The 16716-nt window shown below is 41.3% G+C and overlaps 1 protein-coding gene across 1 annotated transcript; it reads left to right on the top strand.

Annotated features, from left to right (window-relative positions):
* Positions 1 to 310: 310 nt before the first annotated feature.
* Positions 311 to 16174, top strand: LOC117331664 (ficolin-1-like). The gene is made up of 5 exons (XM_033890490.1): positions 311 to 500; positions 1893 to 2029; positions 12748 to 12844; positions 14276 to 14440; positions 15276 to 16174. Exons 1-5 carry the CDS (start codon positions 326 to 328, stop codon positions 15524 to 15526), a joined length of 825 nt encoding a protein of 274 aa, XP_033746381.1. The 5' UTR covers positions 311 to 325; the 3' UTR covers positions 15527 to 16174.
* Positions 16175 to 16716: the final 542 nt, after the last annotated feature.

Here is a 16716-nt window from a genome sequence, read left to right as displayed (position 1 = left end):
TAGATCTTACACTCCCAAGTCGTCTTTACTATCAACCATTAGATCTTACACTCACAAGTCATCTTTACTATCAACCATTAGATCTTACACTCACAAGTCGTCTTTACTATCAACCATTAGATCTTACACTCACAAGTCATCTTTACTATCAACCATTAGATCTTACACTCCCAAGTCATCTTTACTATCAACCATTAGATCTTACACTCTCAAGTCATCTTTACTATCATCAAGTTTAGTTTTATAGCACCTCTCCCCTCCTGTGGTCACTACTTATATATGGGTACACGGTCTAATAAGTGTATAGTCCTATCAAAGCTCGACCATGATCGTTGTCCCCGTGAACGTACTGATACTGACCATCTTGCTGTATACGGATGCCTCTGGTCAACAAAATACTGACCTGTCGACTCTCATGTCCATGGTCCAGATCCTGCAGCAGCAGATGAACGCCATGCAGACCGCAATTAATAACGGGGCCAAGTGCGGTGGAGTCAGGGGTAAGCGCATTAGAGTCTAGTAAGAAATGACGACGGTATGGTCCAATATAAGTACTGGATCTTAACAAACTTACTAAATAGCGACAGTACAGACACGTAAATTGTCGATACTGATCATAACAACTAAATAGCGACAGTACCGACACGTAAATTGTCGATCCTGATCATAACAACTAAATAACGACAGTACAGACACGTAAATTGTCGACACTGATCATAACAACTAAATAACGACAGTACAGACACGTAAATTGTCGATATCGATCATAACAACTAAATAGCGACAGTACAGACACGTAAATTGTCGATCCTGATCATAACAACTAAATAACGACAGTACAGACACGTAAATTGTCGATCCTGATCATAACAACTAAATAGCGACAGTACAGACACGTAAATTGTCGATCCTGATCATAACAACTAAATAACGACAGTACAGACACGTAAATTGTCGATCCTGATCATAACAACTAAATAACGACAGTACAGACACGTAAATTGTCGATCCTGATCATAACAACTAAATAACGACAGTACAGACACGTAAATTGTCGATATCGATCATAACAACTAAATAACGACAGTACAGACACGTAAATTGTCGATCCTGATCATAACAACTAAATAGCGACAGTACAGACACGTAAATTGTCGATACCGATCATAACAACTAAATAGCGACAGTACAGACACGTAAATTGTCGATCCTGATCATAACAACTAAATAACGACAGTACAGACACGTAAATTGTCGATACTGATCATAACAACTAAATAGCGACAGTACAGACACGTAAATTGTCGATCCTGATCATAACAACTAAATAACGACAGTACAGACACGTAAATTGTCGATACCGATCATAACAACTAAATAGCGACAGTACAGACACGTAAATTGTCGATACCGATTATAACAACTAAATAACGACAGTACAGACACGTAAATTGTCGACACTGATCTTAACAGTCGCTGTAATCACATCGTTCATTCGGCTACTTTTTTCGTTTGTTGGATGTTTTCATTCGATTAATTTTCGTGTGTTTATTTTTTTAATCTTTCTCGTGCGACTTTTTATCTCATTTGTACGGCTTTTGATCTAGTTCATTCGACATTTTCTTTTCGTTTGTTGTACATTTGTTTTGTTGTTCTTACGACTTTTTATGCGGCTTTATTTCATTAGTTTTTTTCTCCGTTTAAAAGTTGCACAAATAAGCTTTTATATAAATACATCTTGGGGTAGCCGTTTTCATTTTGAACAAATGGATATTTCAGCGATTTTACCAGTTATCTTTTTATGAATAATTGAAATAAAAATATAAACCTACCGCGGTTATATTTATTGATAAAAATGATTACATGATTTAAATTCCTTTTCTATGTAACAGTCGATCCCCGTAACTGTAAAGATGTACTGGATTCCGGGAGAAACACTTCCGGAAGGTATCTAGTCTATCCACCGACACTACAAGGCGTTGCACTTCCGGTCATGTGTGATATGGATGATGACAATGGAGGGTGGCTAGTAAGTGTTGGGACAGTCACATCGAAGAACATAATCTATTCGTGTCAGTTTTCTGAAAACACTAATACCCCATTTATGTATGGAAAATGCGGAGGTGAAATGAATTGATCCGTGATGTTTGTGGAGGAACGGAATGTGTCTATGTTGTTTGTGGAGGAGCAGAGTCTGTCTATGTTGTTTGTGGCGGAACGGAATCTGTCTGTGTTGTTTATGGAGGAACGCAATGTGTCTGTGTTGTTTGTGGAGGAACGGAGTCTGTCTGTGTTGTTTGTGGAGGAACGGGGTCTGTCTGTCTTGTTTGTGGACGAACGGAGTCTGTCTATGTTGTTTATGGACGAACGGAGTCTGTCTGTGATGTTTGTGGAGGAACGGAGTCTGTCTGTGTTGTTTGTGGAGGAACGGGGTCTGTCTGTCTTGTTTGTGGACGAACGGAGTCTGTCTATGTTGTTTGTGGACGAACAGAATCTGTCTGTGTTGTTTGTTGACGAACGGACTCTGTTTGTGTTGTTTGTGGAGGAACGGAGTCTGTCTGTGTTGTTTGTGGAGGAACGGAGTCTGTCTATGTTGTTTGTGGAGGAACGGAGTCTGTCTATGTTGTTTGTGGAGGAACGGAGTCTGTCTGTGTTGTTTGTTGACGAACGGAGTCTGTCTGTGATGTTTTTATGGAGGAACGGAGTCTGTCTGTGTTGTTTGTGGAGGAACGGAATCTGTCTGTGTTGTTTGTGGAGGAACGGACTCTTTCTGGGTTGTTTACGGAGGAACGCAGTCTGTCTGTGATGTTTGTGGAGGAACGGAGTCTGTCTATGTTGTTTGTGGAGGAACGGGGTCTGTCTGTGTTGTTTGTTGACGAACGGAGTCTGTCTATGTTGTTTGTGGACGAACGGAGTCTGTCTATGTTGTTTGTGGAGGAACGGGGTCTGTCTGTGTTGTTTGTGGAGGAACGGAGTATGTCTGTGTTGTTTGTTGACGAACGGAGTCTGTCTGTGTTGTTTGTGGACGAACGGAGTCTGTCTATGTTGTTTGTGGACGAACGGAGTCTGTCTATGTTGTTTGTGGAGGAACGGGGTCTGTCTGTGTTGTTTGTGGAGGAACGGAGTCTGTCTATGTTGTTTGTGGCGGAACGGAATCTGTCTGTGATATTTGTGGAAGAACGGAGTGTGTCTGTGTTGTTTGTGGAGGAGCAGAGTCTGTCTATGTTGTTTGTGGCGGAACGGAATCTGTCTGTGTTGTTTATGGATGAACGCAGTGTGTCTGTGTTGTTTGTGGAGGAACGGAGTCTGTCTATGTTGTTTATGGAGGAACGGAGTCTGTCTATGTTGTTTGTGGAGGAACGGAGTCTGTCTGTGATGTTTGTGGAGGAACGGAGTCTGTCTGTGTTGTTTGTGGAGTAACGGGGTCTGTCTGTGTTGTTTGTGGACGAACGGAGTCTGTCTATGTTGTTTGTGGAGGAACGGAGTCTGTCTATGTTGTTTGTGGAGGAACGGAGTCTGTCTGTGTTGTTTGTTGACGAACGGAGTCTGTCTGTGATGTTTTTATGGAGGAACGGAGTCTGTCTGTGTTGTTTGTGGAGGAACGGGGTCTGTCTGTCTTGTTTGTGGACGAACGGAGTCTGTCTATGTTGTTTGTGGACGAACAGAATCTGTCTGTGTTGTTTGTTGACGAACGGACTCTGTTTGTGTTGTTTGTGGAGGAACGGAGTCTGTCTGTGTTGTTTGTGGAGGAACGGAGTCTGTCTGTGTTGTTTGTGGAGGAACGGAGTCTGTCTGTGTTGTTTGTGGAGGAACGGAGTCTGTCTGTGTTGTTTGTGGAGGAACGGAGTCTGTCTGTGTTGTTTGTGGAGGAACGGAGTCTGTCTGTGTTGTTTGTGGAGGAACGGAGTCTGTCTATGCTGTTTATGGAGGAACGGAATTTATCTGTGTTGTTTGTGGAGGAACGGAATCTGTCTGTGTTGTTTGTGGAGGAACGGACTCTTTCTGGGTTGTTTACGGAGGAACGCAGTCTGTTTGTGTTGTTTGTGGAGGAACGGAGTCTGTCTATGTTGTTTATGGAGGAACGCAGTCTATCGGTGTTGTTTGTAGAGGAACGTAATCTGTCTGTGATATTTGTGGAGGAACGGAGTCTGTCTGTGTTGTTTTTGAAGGAACGGAGTCTGCCTATGTTGTTTGTCGAGGAACGGAGTCTGTCTGTGTTTGTGGAGGAACAGAGTCTGTCTGTGTTGTTTATGGAGGAACGCAGTCTGTCTGTGTTGTTTGTCGAGGAACGGAGTCTGTCTGTGTTTGTGGAGGAACAGAGTCTGTTTGTGTTGTTTGTCGAGGAACGGTATCTGTATGTGTTGTTTGCGAATGAACGGACTCTGTCTGTGTTGTTTGTGGACGAACGGAGTCTGTCTATGTTGTTTGTGGAGGAACGGAGTCTGTCTATGTTGTTTGTGGAGGAACGGAGTCTGTCTGTGTTGTTTGTGGAGGAACGGAGTCTGTCTGTGATGTTTTTATGGAGGAACGGAGTCTGTCTGTGTTGTTTGTGGAGGAACGGGGTCTGTCTGTCTTGTTTGTGGACGAACGGAGTCTGTCTATGTTGTTTGTGGACGAACAGAATCTGTCTGTGTTGTTTATGGATGAACGCAGTGTGTCTGTGTTGTTTGTGGAGGAGCAGAGTCTGTCTATGTTGTTTGTGGCGGAACGGAATCTGTCTGTGTTGTTTATGGATGAACGCAGTGTGTCTGTGTTGTTTGTGGAGGAACGGAGTCTGTCTATGTTGTTTATGGAGGAACGGAGTCTGTCTATGTTGTTTGTGGAGGAACGGAGTCTGTCTGTGATGTTTGTGGAGGAACGGAGTCTGTCTGTGTTGTTTGTGGAGTAACGGGGTCTGTCTGTGTTGTTTGTGGACGAACGGAGTCTGTCTATGTTGTTTGTGGAGGAACGGAGTCTGTCTATGTTGTTTGTGGAGGAACGGAGTCTGTCTGTGTTGTTTGTTGACGAACGGAGTCTGTCTGTGATGTTTTTATGGAGGAACGGAGTCTGTCTGTGTTGTTTGTGGAGGAACGGGGTCTGTCTGTCTTGTTTGTGGACGAACGGAGTCTGTCTATGTTGTTTGTGGACGAACAGAATCTGTCTGTGTTGTTTGTTGACGAACGGACTCTGTTTGTGTTGTTTGTGGAGGAACGGAGTCTGTCTGTGTTGTTTGTGGAGGAACGGAGTCTGTCTATGTTGTTTGTGGAGGAACGGAGTCTGTCTGTGTTGTTTGTGGAGGAACGGAGTCTGTCTGTGTTGTTTGTGGAGGAACGGAGTCTGTCTGTGTTGTTTGTGGAGGAACGGAGTCTGTCTGTGTTGTTTGTGGAGGAACGGAGTCTGTCTATGCTGTTTATGGAGGAACGGAATTTATCTGTGTTGTTTGTGGAGGAACGGAATCTGTCTGTGTTGTTTGTGGAGGAACGGACTCTTTCTGGGTTGTTTACGGAGGAACGCAGTCTGTTTGTGTTGTTTGTGGAGGAACGGAGTCTGTCTATGTTGTTTATGGAGGAACGCAGTCTATCGGTGTTGTTTGTAGAGGAACGTAATCTGTCTGTGATATTTGTGGAGGAACGGAGTCTGTCTGTGTTGTTTTTGAAGGAACGGAGTCTGCCTATGTTGTTTGTCGAGGAACGGAGTCTGTCTGTGTTTGTGGAGGAACAGAGTCTGTCTGTGTTGTTTATGGAGGAACGCAGTCTGTCTGTGTTGTTTGTCGAGGAACGGAGTCTGTCTGTGTTTGTGGAGGAACAGAGTCTGTTTGTGTTGTTTGTCGAGGAACGGTATCTGTATGTGTTGTTTGCGAATGAACGGACTCTGTCTGTGTTGTTTGTGGACGAACGGAGTCTGTCTATGTTGTTTGTGGAGGAACGGAGTCTGTCTATGTTGTTTGTGGAGGAACGGAGTCTGTCTGTGTTGTTTGTGGAGGAACGGAGTCTGTCTGTGATGTTTTATGGAGGAACGGAGTCTGTCTGTGTTGTTTGTGGAGGAACGGGGTCTGTCTGTCTTGTTTGTGGACGAACGGAGTCTGTCTATGTTGTTTGTGGACGAACAGAATCTGTCTGTGTTGTTTGTTGACGAACGGACTCTGTTTGTGTTGTTTGTGGAGGAACGGAGTCTGTCTGTGTTGTTTGTGGAGGAACGGAGTCTGTCTATGTTGTTTGTGAAGGAACGGAGTCTGTCTGTGTTGTTTGTGGAGGAACGGAGTCTGTCTGTGATGTTTTTATGGAGGAACGGAGTCTGTCTGTGTTGTTTGTGGAGGAACGGGGTCTGTCTGTCTTGTTTGTGGACGAACGGAGTCTGTCTATGTTGTTTGTGGACGAACAGAATCTGTCTGTGTTGTTTGTTGACGAACGGACTCTGTTTGTGTTGTTTGTGGAGGAACGGAGTCTGTCTGTGTTGTTTGTGGAGGAACGGAGTCTGTCTATGTTGTTTGTGAAGGAACGGAGTCTGTCTGTGTTGTTTGTGGAGGAACGGAGTCTGTCTGTGTTGTTTGTGGAGGAACGGAGTCTGTCTGTGTTGTTTGTGGAGGAACGGAGTCTGTCTGTGTTGTTTGTGGAGGAACGGAGTCTGTCTATGCTGTTTATGGAGGAACGGAATTTATCTGTGTTGTTTGTGGAGGAACGGAATCTGTCTGTGTTGTTTGTGGAGGAACGGACTCTTTCTGGGTTGTTTACGGAGGAACGCAGTCTGTTTGTGTTGTTTGTGGAGGAACGGAGTCTGTCTATGTTGTTTATGGAGGAACGCAGTCTATCGGTGTTGTTTGTAGAGGAACGTAATCTGTCTGTGATATTTGTGGAGGAACGGAGTCTGTCTGTGTTGTTTTTGAAGGAACGGAGTCTGCCTATGTTGTTTGTCGAGGAACGGAGTCTGTCTGTGTTTGTGGAGGAACAGAGTCTGTCTGTGATGTTTATGGAGGAACGCAGTCTGTCTGTGTTGTTTGTCGAGGAACGGAGTCTGTCTGTGTTTGTGGAGGAACAGAGTCTGTTTGTGTTGTTTGTCGAGGAACGGTATCTGTATGTGTTGTTTGCGAATGAACGGACTCTGTCTGTGTTGTTTGTCGAGGAACGGAGTCTGTCTATGATGTCTGCAGAGGAACGGAATATGTCTGTGTTGTTTGTGGAGGAACGGACTCTGTGTTGTTTGTGGAGGAACGGAGTCTGTCTATGTTGTTTGTGGAGGAACGGAATCTGTCTGTGTTGTTTGTGGAGGAACGGAGTCTGTCTATGTTGTTTGTGGAGGAACGGAGTCTGTCTGTGTTGTTTGTGGAGGAACGGAGTCTGTCTGTGTTGTTTGTGAAGGATCGGAGTCTGTCTGTGTTGTTTGTGGAGGAACGGAGTCTGTCTGTGTTTGTGGAGGAACAGAGTCTGTCTGTGTTGTTTATGGAGGAACGCAGTCTGTCTGTGTTGTTTGTCGAGGAACGGAGTCTGTCTGTGTTTGTGGAGGAACAGAGTCTGTATGTGTTGTTTGTGGAGGAACGGTATCTGTATGTGTTGTTTGCGAATGAACGGAGTCTGTCTGTGTTGTTTGTGGAGGAACGGAGTCTGTCTGTGTTTGTGGAGGAACAGAGTCTGTCTGTGTTGTTTATGGAGGAACGCAGTCTGTCTGTGTTGTTTGTCGAGGAACGGAGTCTGTCTGTGTTTGTGGAGGAACAGAGTCTGTATGTGTTGTTTGTGGAGGAACGGTATCTGTATGTGTTGTTTGCGAATGAACGGACTCTGTCTGTGTTTGTGGAGGAACAGAGTCTGTCTGTGTTGTTTATGGAGGAACGCAGTCTGTCTGTGTTGTTTGTGGAGGAACGGAGTCTGTCTGTATTCTGTGAGTAGGAACGGTCTCTACTGTATCTTTCTCTACTGTATCTGTCTCTACTGTATCTGTCTCTACTCTATATGTCTCTACTGTATCTGTCTTTGCTGTATCTGTCTCTACTGTATCTGTCTCTACTATATCTGTCTCTACTGTATCTGTCTCTACTATATCTGTCTACTGTATCTGTCTCTACTGTATCTGTCTTTGCTGAATCTGTCTCTACTGTATCTGTCTCTACTGTATCTGTCTCTACTGTATCTGTCTCTACTGTATCTGTCTCTACTGTATCTGTCTATACTGTATCTGCCTTTAGTGTATCTGTCTTTGGTGTATCTGTCTACTATATCTGTCTCTACTGTATCTGTCTTTGCTGTATCTGTCTCTGCTGTATCTGTCTCTACTGTATCTGTCTCTACTGTATCTGTCTATACTGTATCTGCCTTTAGTGTATCTGTCTTTGGTGTATCTGTCTACTATATCTGTCTCTACTGTATCTGTCTTTGCTGTATCTGTCTCTACTGTATCTGTCTCTACTGTATCTGTCTCTACTGTATCTGTCTCTGCTGTATCTGTCTACTGTATCTGTCTCTACTCTATCTGTCTCTACTGGATCCGTCTCTACTGTATGTCTCTACTGTATCTGACTACTATATCTGTCTCTACTGTATCTGTCTTTGCTGTATCTGACTACTATATCTGTCTCTACTGTATCTGTCTCTACTGTATCTGTTTCCACTGTATCTGTCTCTGCTGTATCTGTCTCTATTGTATCTGTCTACTGTATCTGACTCTACTGTATATGTCTCTACTGTATCTGTCTTTGCTGTATCTGTATCTACTATATCTGTCTCTACTGTATCTGTCTCTACTATATCTGTCTACTGTATCTGTCTCTACTGTATCTGTCTTTGCTGAATCTGTCTCTACTGTATCTGCCTTTAGTGTATCTGTCTTTGGTGTATCTGTCTCTACTGTATCTGTCTCTACTGTATCTGTCTCTGTTGAATCTGTCTCTACTGTATCTGTCTCTACTGTATCTGCCTTTAGTGTATCTGTCTTTGGTGTATCTGTCTACTATATCTGTCTCTACTGTATCTGTCTTTGCTGTATCTGTCTCTACTGTATCTGTCTCTACTGTATCTGTCTCTACTGTATCTGTCTCTGCTGTATCTGTCTACTGTATCTGTCTCTACTGTATCTGTCTCTACTGGATCCGTCTCTACTGTATGTCTCTACTGTATCTGACTACTATATCTGTCTCTACTGTATCTGTCTTTGCTGTATCTGACTACTATATCTGTCTCTACTGTATCTGTTTCTACTGTATCTGTCTCTGCTGTATCTGTCTCTACTGTATCTGTCTACTGTATCTGACTCTACTGTATCTGTGTCTACTGTATCTGTCTCTACTGTAGCTGTCTCTACTGTATCTGTCTCTACTGTATCTGTCTATACTATATCTATCTCTACTGTATCTGTCTATACTGTATCTATCTCTTCTGTATCTGTCTCTTCTGTATCTTTCTCTACTGTATCTGTCTCTACTGTATCTGACTCTACTGTATCCGTCTCTACTGTATCTGTGTCTACTGTATCTGTCTCTACTGTATCTGTGTCTACTGTATCTGTGTCTACTGTATCTGTCTCTACTGTATATGTCTACTGTATCTGTCTTTACTGTATCTGTCTCTACTGTATCTGTCTCTACTGTATGTGTCTCTACTGTATGTCTCTACTGTATCTGTCTACTGTATCTGTCTTTACTGTATCTGTCTCTACTGTATCTGTCTCTACTGTATCTGTCTATACTTATCTGTCTCTACTGTATCTGTCTCTACTGTATGTCTCTACTGTATCCGTCTCTACTGTATGTGTCTCTACTGTATCTGTCTCTACTGTATGTGTCTCTACTGTATCTGTCTATACTTATCTGTCTCTACTGTATCTGTCTCTACTGTATCTGTCTCTACTGTATCTGTGTCTACTATATCTGTCTCTACTGTATGTCTCTACTGTATCTGTCTACTGTATCTGTCTCTACTGTATGTGTCTCTACTGTATCTGTCTATACTTATCTGTCTCTACTGTATCTGTCTCTACTGTATCTGTCTCTACTGTATCTGTCTCTACTATATCTGTCTACTGTATGTCTCTACTATATATGTCTCTACTGTATGTCTCTACTGTATCCGTCTCTACTGTATGTGTCTCTACTGTATCTGTCTCTACTGTATGTGTCTCTACTGTATCTGTCTATACTTATCTGTCTCTACTGTATCTGTCTCTACTGTATCTGTCTACTATATCTGTCTCTACTGTATCTGACTACTGTATCTGTCTCTACTGTATCTGTCTTTGCTGTATCTGTCTCTACTGTATGTGTATCTACTGTATCTGTCTACTGTATCTGTCTCTACTGTATCTGTCTCTACTGTATCTGTCTCTACTGTATCTGTCTCTACTGTATGTGTCTCTACTGTATCTGTCTATACTTATTTGTCTCTACTGTATCTGACTCTACTGTATCTGTCTCTACTGTATCTGTGTCTACTATATCTGTCTCTACTGTATGTCTCTACTGTATCTGTCTCTACTGTATCTGACTACTGTATCTGACTCTACTGTATCTGTCTCTACTGTATCTGTCTTTGCTGTATCTGTCTCTACTGTATCTTTCTCTACTATATCTGTCTCTACCGTATCTGTCTCTGCTGTATCTGTCTCTACTGTATCTGTCTCTAATATATCTGTCTCTACTGTATCTGTCTCTACTGGAACCGTCTCTACTGTATCTGTCTCTACTGTAGCTGTCTCTACTGTATGTGTCTCTGCTGTATCTGTCTCTATTGTATCTGTGTCTACTGTATCTGTGTCTACTGTATGTGTCTCTGCTGTATCTGTTTGCTGTCTTTCCTACGATCTGTCTCTATTAAACTGTCTCATGTATCGCTCACTGGAACCGTCTAGTATCGTCCCCTACGTAGCTTCTCTACTGTAGGTCTTCTGTATCTGTTCTATTTTATCTGGGGTCTATGTACTGTTCTTGTATGGTCTCTGCTGTATCCTGTCCCTACGTTTTTCTCTATGTATTTTGTCTCTACTGTATGGTTCTGCTGTATCTGTCCCCCTGTGTATCTGTCTCTACGTATCGTCTCTAATGTATCTTTGGGCTACATACTGTCCCCTTCTGTATTGTCTCTGTGTATCTATATCTAGTATGTGTTTTTTTTGTTTTTGTCTCTACTTAGGGTTTTTCTACCGTTTTCGTCTACGGGATCGTCTCTACTGTAGTCTCTACTGTACTTAAACTTAATTTTGTTTCTACTTATCTTCTAACGTATGTTTTCTACTTTCTGATCTAAATGTATCTGTCTACTGATTGTTATCTGTATTGTCCCTTTCTGATTGTTCCCACGGTACTGTCAATGATCTTCTATACTGTATCGTCTCTATGAGTGGGCTCTACTATATTTTTTACTTGTTCTAGTTCTGTCTTACTGTTCGATACTGTATCTGACCTACTGTATCGTCTCTTTTTGTATTTTACTCACTGTATTGTTTTTCCCACTGTATCTATCTTACGTACTTTCTACGATGTATTACTTTCGCCCCCCTACTGTACTGCTCTTATTCTGTCTCACTGATAGTTCCACTTTATCTGTCTCTACTGTAGGTCCTAAATGTATCTATCCCTGATCGTTTTTATGTATTGTGTCTACTGATTTTTGTCTACTGTATCTGTGGGCTACTGTTCTGGTTACGTATTTCTTAAAATTCAAATTCTACTGATTTCTCCACGTATTGTGTCTACTGTTCTGGTCTCTGATTGTCTCAAAGTATGTGCTCACGTATGTGTCTCTACGTATCTGTTCTACGTATCGGTTACTGTATCTGTGTCTACTGTATCTGTGTCTACTGTATCTGTGTCTACTGTATCTGTCTCTACTGTATCTGTCTCTACTGTATGTGTCTCTACTGTATGTGTCTCTACTGTATGTGTCTCTACTGTATCTGTGTCTACTGTATCTGTGTCTACTGTATATGTCTCCACTGTATCTGTGTCTACTGTATCTGTGTCTACTGTATCTGTCTCTACTGTATGTGTCTCTACTGTATGTGTCTCTACTGTATCTGTGTCTACTGTATCTTTGTCTACTGTATCTGTGTCTACTGTATCTGTCTCTACTGTATCTGTCTCTACTGTATCTATCTCTACTGTATGTGTCTCTACTGTATATGTCTCCACTGTATCTCTACTTTATCTTATTCGATCTCTTTTTGAATTGAAATGTGCGAATATCTTAGTTGTCTCTCAATGGGATTAACATATTTGTAGTTTGTTTGAGGAGGAAGACAGTTTGTCCATACTGTTTTTGAAGGTACTGAGTCTGTTGCTCTGTAAGCCCGCTTTCTATCGACAATTACCAGTAATGTTCTATACTTTCCATATCAGGGTCCATTGTGTAGGCGGTGTCGTGCTGGCAATGAACGACATTTACCGCGACGAGTTATGTTCTGCATCAGTAAATATCGCTAAATAGCAGCAGTAGTATCAGATAGCATTATATACCACTTCTATTCGGCAACGTCACCAACAATTTACGTAACCTTACAATATCCGAAAATAGATCTATCTATCATGTTTTAAACCTCATTAGGAGAACATGTGTCTATCATTTTGTGTATGTTATGACCTCCTTGCGTGAACGCGTGTGACTCAGAAAGAACGAGAGATATTTTGTCGGTCAGACTTATTTAATTACAACTCTTTGATAGCACAGTTATTTTATTTCTGGAAACATTGTGTTGTGGATGAATGGGACACAAAACATTGATGTGTAGATATGTTATTATTGATGAATCATAAAATCATTATAAAATGACGCTCATATTTCCCCGATAAAGGTCATACAAAGGAGACAAGACGGCAGCGAGAACTTTTTCCGTAACTGGAAAGACTATGAGAATGGCTTCGGTAATGTAACGTCGGAACACTGGCTTGGTAAGTTGTATCACAGATATTCCACGATTTATGTAAACATTTGTGAAATCACGGCAACAATGCAATCACAAGGAAAATCTCGCGATATTTCACGATAATCTACGCACATTACATCGGATCATTCATTTTGTTTGCCAGAAAACCGTCTACTCCCGAATGGCGAGGAGGAAAACACTGTTGACGTTAATGAATCGTAATAATTCATTTAAACAAACACATTAAAAAATAGTATTTATATATGAGAGGAATGAGTCCCTGTCAGAATTACCACTGACTGCAGAAGATGTAATATTGTTCCCAAGTTACAAAATGGCAATTTAATTAACACGTGTTAATGTTTGTTGATATTTAAGAAATAATTAACGATGATTCGTGTATTGTTGCAGGATATACAACGAGGACGAGGATATTTTGCAATTAAATTGATAACGAAGGCCGCAGGCCTGAGTTATTAATTAAAATTGCAAAATATCCGAGTCCGAGTTGTATATCCTGCAACAATACACGAGTCAAAGTTGATTATTTCTATTCTACCATGTACTGTTTAGTTCTGAGATCGACCTCTTTCTAATAGAAAAACAGCAAAGAAACCCCGAGAAAACCTTGTAATTTATTTCTTGAGTATTGCATTATTTGTTGATGAAATATACAGGCAATACAGTACTACGATCAAAAGCATCTATCATATGGCATTGATTTTGAAAATTAAAAAAAAAAGAATAAAAAAAAAAGAAAAAGAAAAAAAGAGGGGGGCCTCCATAGGATTCGAACTAGCGTCGTGATAAAAATGTATTGAAAGACTAACCCATTAGCCCACTCGGCTATAGTAACCTTTTATGCGACGGGTGAATTTTAGATATATAAAATTGTAACAGCCGTGACTCACGAGCGTGTATTATTGGCACGAGCGTGTATTATTGGAAAATAATACATGGTTTTAAACCAATCAAAACTAGCGTTGCATAGCAAACATGGTAGAATTACCAATTATGCACCTTTGGTGAGGTCGATATAATGTTAAACCAACTGGGTACAATCTCAGTTAATATTTGATTTTACCAAGTTGGTATAACACAATATCATCCTTACCAAAGGTTAATCAGACTATTGACTGTGAATCGCTTCATTACAACTAGCTTTGAAGAAAATTGTTTGTCTTTTTTTATTTCTATTCTTTATTAAATGAGTAAAAAAAATCGTTAATATCTTCCCCATTGCGTAATCGGGTTTTGTTAAAAATATGTTAGTCATGAAATAGATAGATTCACTCCATTTGTTTCGAGTCTTTCTAACATTGAGTTTGATAATAAGATAAATGTAACTGATTGGAAAAATGTCACATTGACCTTATACACTGTATATATATATATGAGTTCCAGTTTTGGGGACAATTTCTAAATCGACAAAAATGGCATCTATGGTATTTAACAGGGAACAAGAACATCCACGCCCTAACTGCCAGTGGGCTGTACGAGTTACGGATTGTCCTCGAGGACTTCCAAGGGAACCGGAAAGTGGCCAACTATCGCTCATTCTCTGTCGGTGATGCCGAATCCAAGTACCAACTATCTATTGACGGGTACTCTGGGGACGCAGGTTAGTAACACGTGGCGTCAGTTGAAAAGTACTCTGGGACACGTGTTAGTATCACGTGGTATCAGTTGACGGGTACTCTCGGGACGTAGGACAGTATCACGTGGTGTCAGTTGACAGGTACTCTCGGGACGTAGGACAGTATCACGTGGTGTCAGTTGACAGGTACTCTCGGGACGTAGGACAGTATCACGTGGTGTCTATTGACGGATACTCTGGGAACGTAGGACAATATCACGTGGCGTCAGTTGACATGTATTCTCAGGACGTAGGACAGTATCACGTGGTGTCAGTTGACAGGTACTCTCGGGACGTAGGACAGTATCACGTGGCGTCAGTTGACGGGTATTCTCGGGACGTAGGTCAGTATCACGTGTTGTCTATTGACGGATACTCTCGGGACGTAGGTCAGTATATCAAATGGTGTCTGTTGATGGCTACTCTGGAATTGTACGTCAGTATCCGCAGGTCTTTTGACGGGTACTCCGGGATACCTGAATCAGGTTGGTCGTTCGCTCGCACGGCTGTCCGTGTCAGGATTTTGTGAGGGCAATCCTTCTACTGTGTAATCTTTGTGAGGTGCCCCTTGTTTGTAGCTTTGTACACTGAAGTTGTGCACTTGTACTTACTGGTTTGACCTGCTATTTCTTCCCGCTTATTTAACAAGCGTTTTTGACAGTGGGGATAAGTGTGGATTGAGGAGCGCAGTCATTATTAGTCAGCTACCCTGTCTACAATTCTAGTTTCACTCAACCACACTTTGTATGGAACATGAAGTCACATTTGACGAAACAATGGTATATATATACTTTAGTAAACTTTTTTCCTGTTTCTTTAGGAGATTCACTCAAGTTCGACCACGACGGCCATGCCTTTTCCACAGCAGACGCCGACAACGATGGTGCTCAGTCGGTCAACTGTGCGCAGACACACTCCGGAGGCTACTGGTACAGTGACTGCTACAAATCCAATATCAATGGCAAGTACGGCATCAAGGCAGAGGATGGTATCATCTGGGGATCGTTTAAAAACTGGGAGCTATTCGTCCTAAAGAAGACCGAAATGAAGATAAGACCAGTTCCGGTGTAATACACAGGGGTCCATGTGCTATATCGTTAACAGTGTCCATCACAGTGACACGGGACTCTCATCACGTGACCGAATAGTAGTGCTAAACAATGGTGTAGAGTCATGACTTTGTCTTCTTTCTCTGTACAGCTTTACCATTATCGCTTCGCTATATCTGCTCGTCAAATTATTTAACTTCGGTAGTAGGAAATAGTAGGTAAATAATCAAATGTATAGTACTTTCCGATTACTACTTCATGATTTATCTAAGGCTGTGTTTATAGTTAATATGAATGCCATATGACATAAACACTCCTCACATTGATATTGTCAATTTTATTTGACATGCAGGAGCTAATCGTTAAATTCGTGGCAAATGAAAATAAATAGTATAATTGATTATCAAGAGAGAGCCAGTGATATTACTAGATATTTAGGTTCTCGAAGGCTTGGGAAATATGAAATACATTTAGCATTTTAATTCGTTTAACTCATGGCGAATGAAAATAATCGATATAATTAATCATTTAGAGAGAGAGCTTGTGATGTTATTAGTTATTTAGGTTTTCCAAGTCTTGGGAAATATGAAATACATGCAGAGACCATATCACCTGCCTAAAACCTAAATAACGAATTATTATAATCTATATTAAATGAAAAAAGTGAAAATCAAATAACCAATTTTTGTTATATTCAACCAAACTTTATCAAAATAACATGATTTATAAGCTACCATCATCAGCCCTTTCCTCGTGTTCCGTGGTCCGTCTGTTTGTCAGTCTCGCGATATCTCAAGGTTTTTCGGGCCGTTTCCTCCCAAACTTTGTTTTTCAGGCCCGGGGGTCAAAGGTCAGTGTCATTGTTACAAAAGAAATCGATTTCCACTATTTCTGTTAGGTTTATGCCTCTCAGATGTCAGCTGTTCCATTCTGACAGAAAGTAATTACTCGAGATTGTCTTTCATATCTGGGTGTCAAAGGTCAAAGTCATTTTTACTTTAAATAGGTAATAGGTTTTTGCAGAAATGTCCCGTTCTGCTTGGTCGTTTCCTATCGGAGATCATATTTATCCATTGCTTGTTTGGGAATTGCTTTCCAGGTATGGGGGTCAAAGGTTAAGGTTATTGTTACAATGATATAGAACTAGTTAGCAAAAACATATATCATGTTCTGTCTATTTCACCTCCTACTTCGTCGAGTGCAATCTAATTA

Source organism: Pecten maximus, chromosome 7 (genome assembly GCF_902652985.1).
Source record: "Pecten maximus chromosome 7, xPecMax1.1, whole genome shotgun sequence".
Lineage (NCBI taxonomy): Eukaryota > Metazoa > Mollusca > Bivalvia > Pectinida > Pectinidae > Pecten > Pecten maximus.
This window is presented reverse-complemented; position numbering and strand designations above follow the sequence as displayed.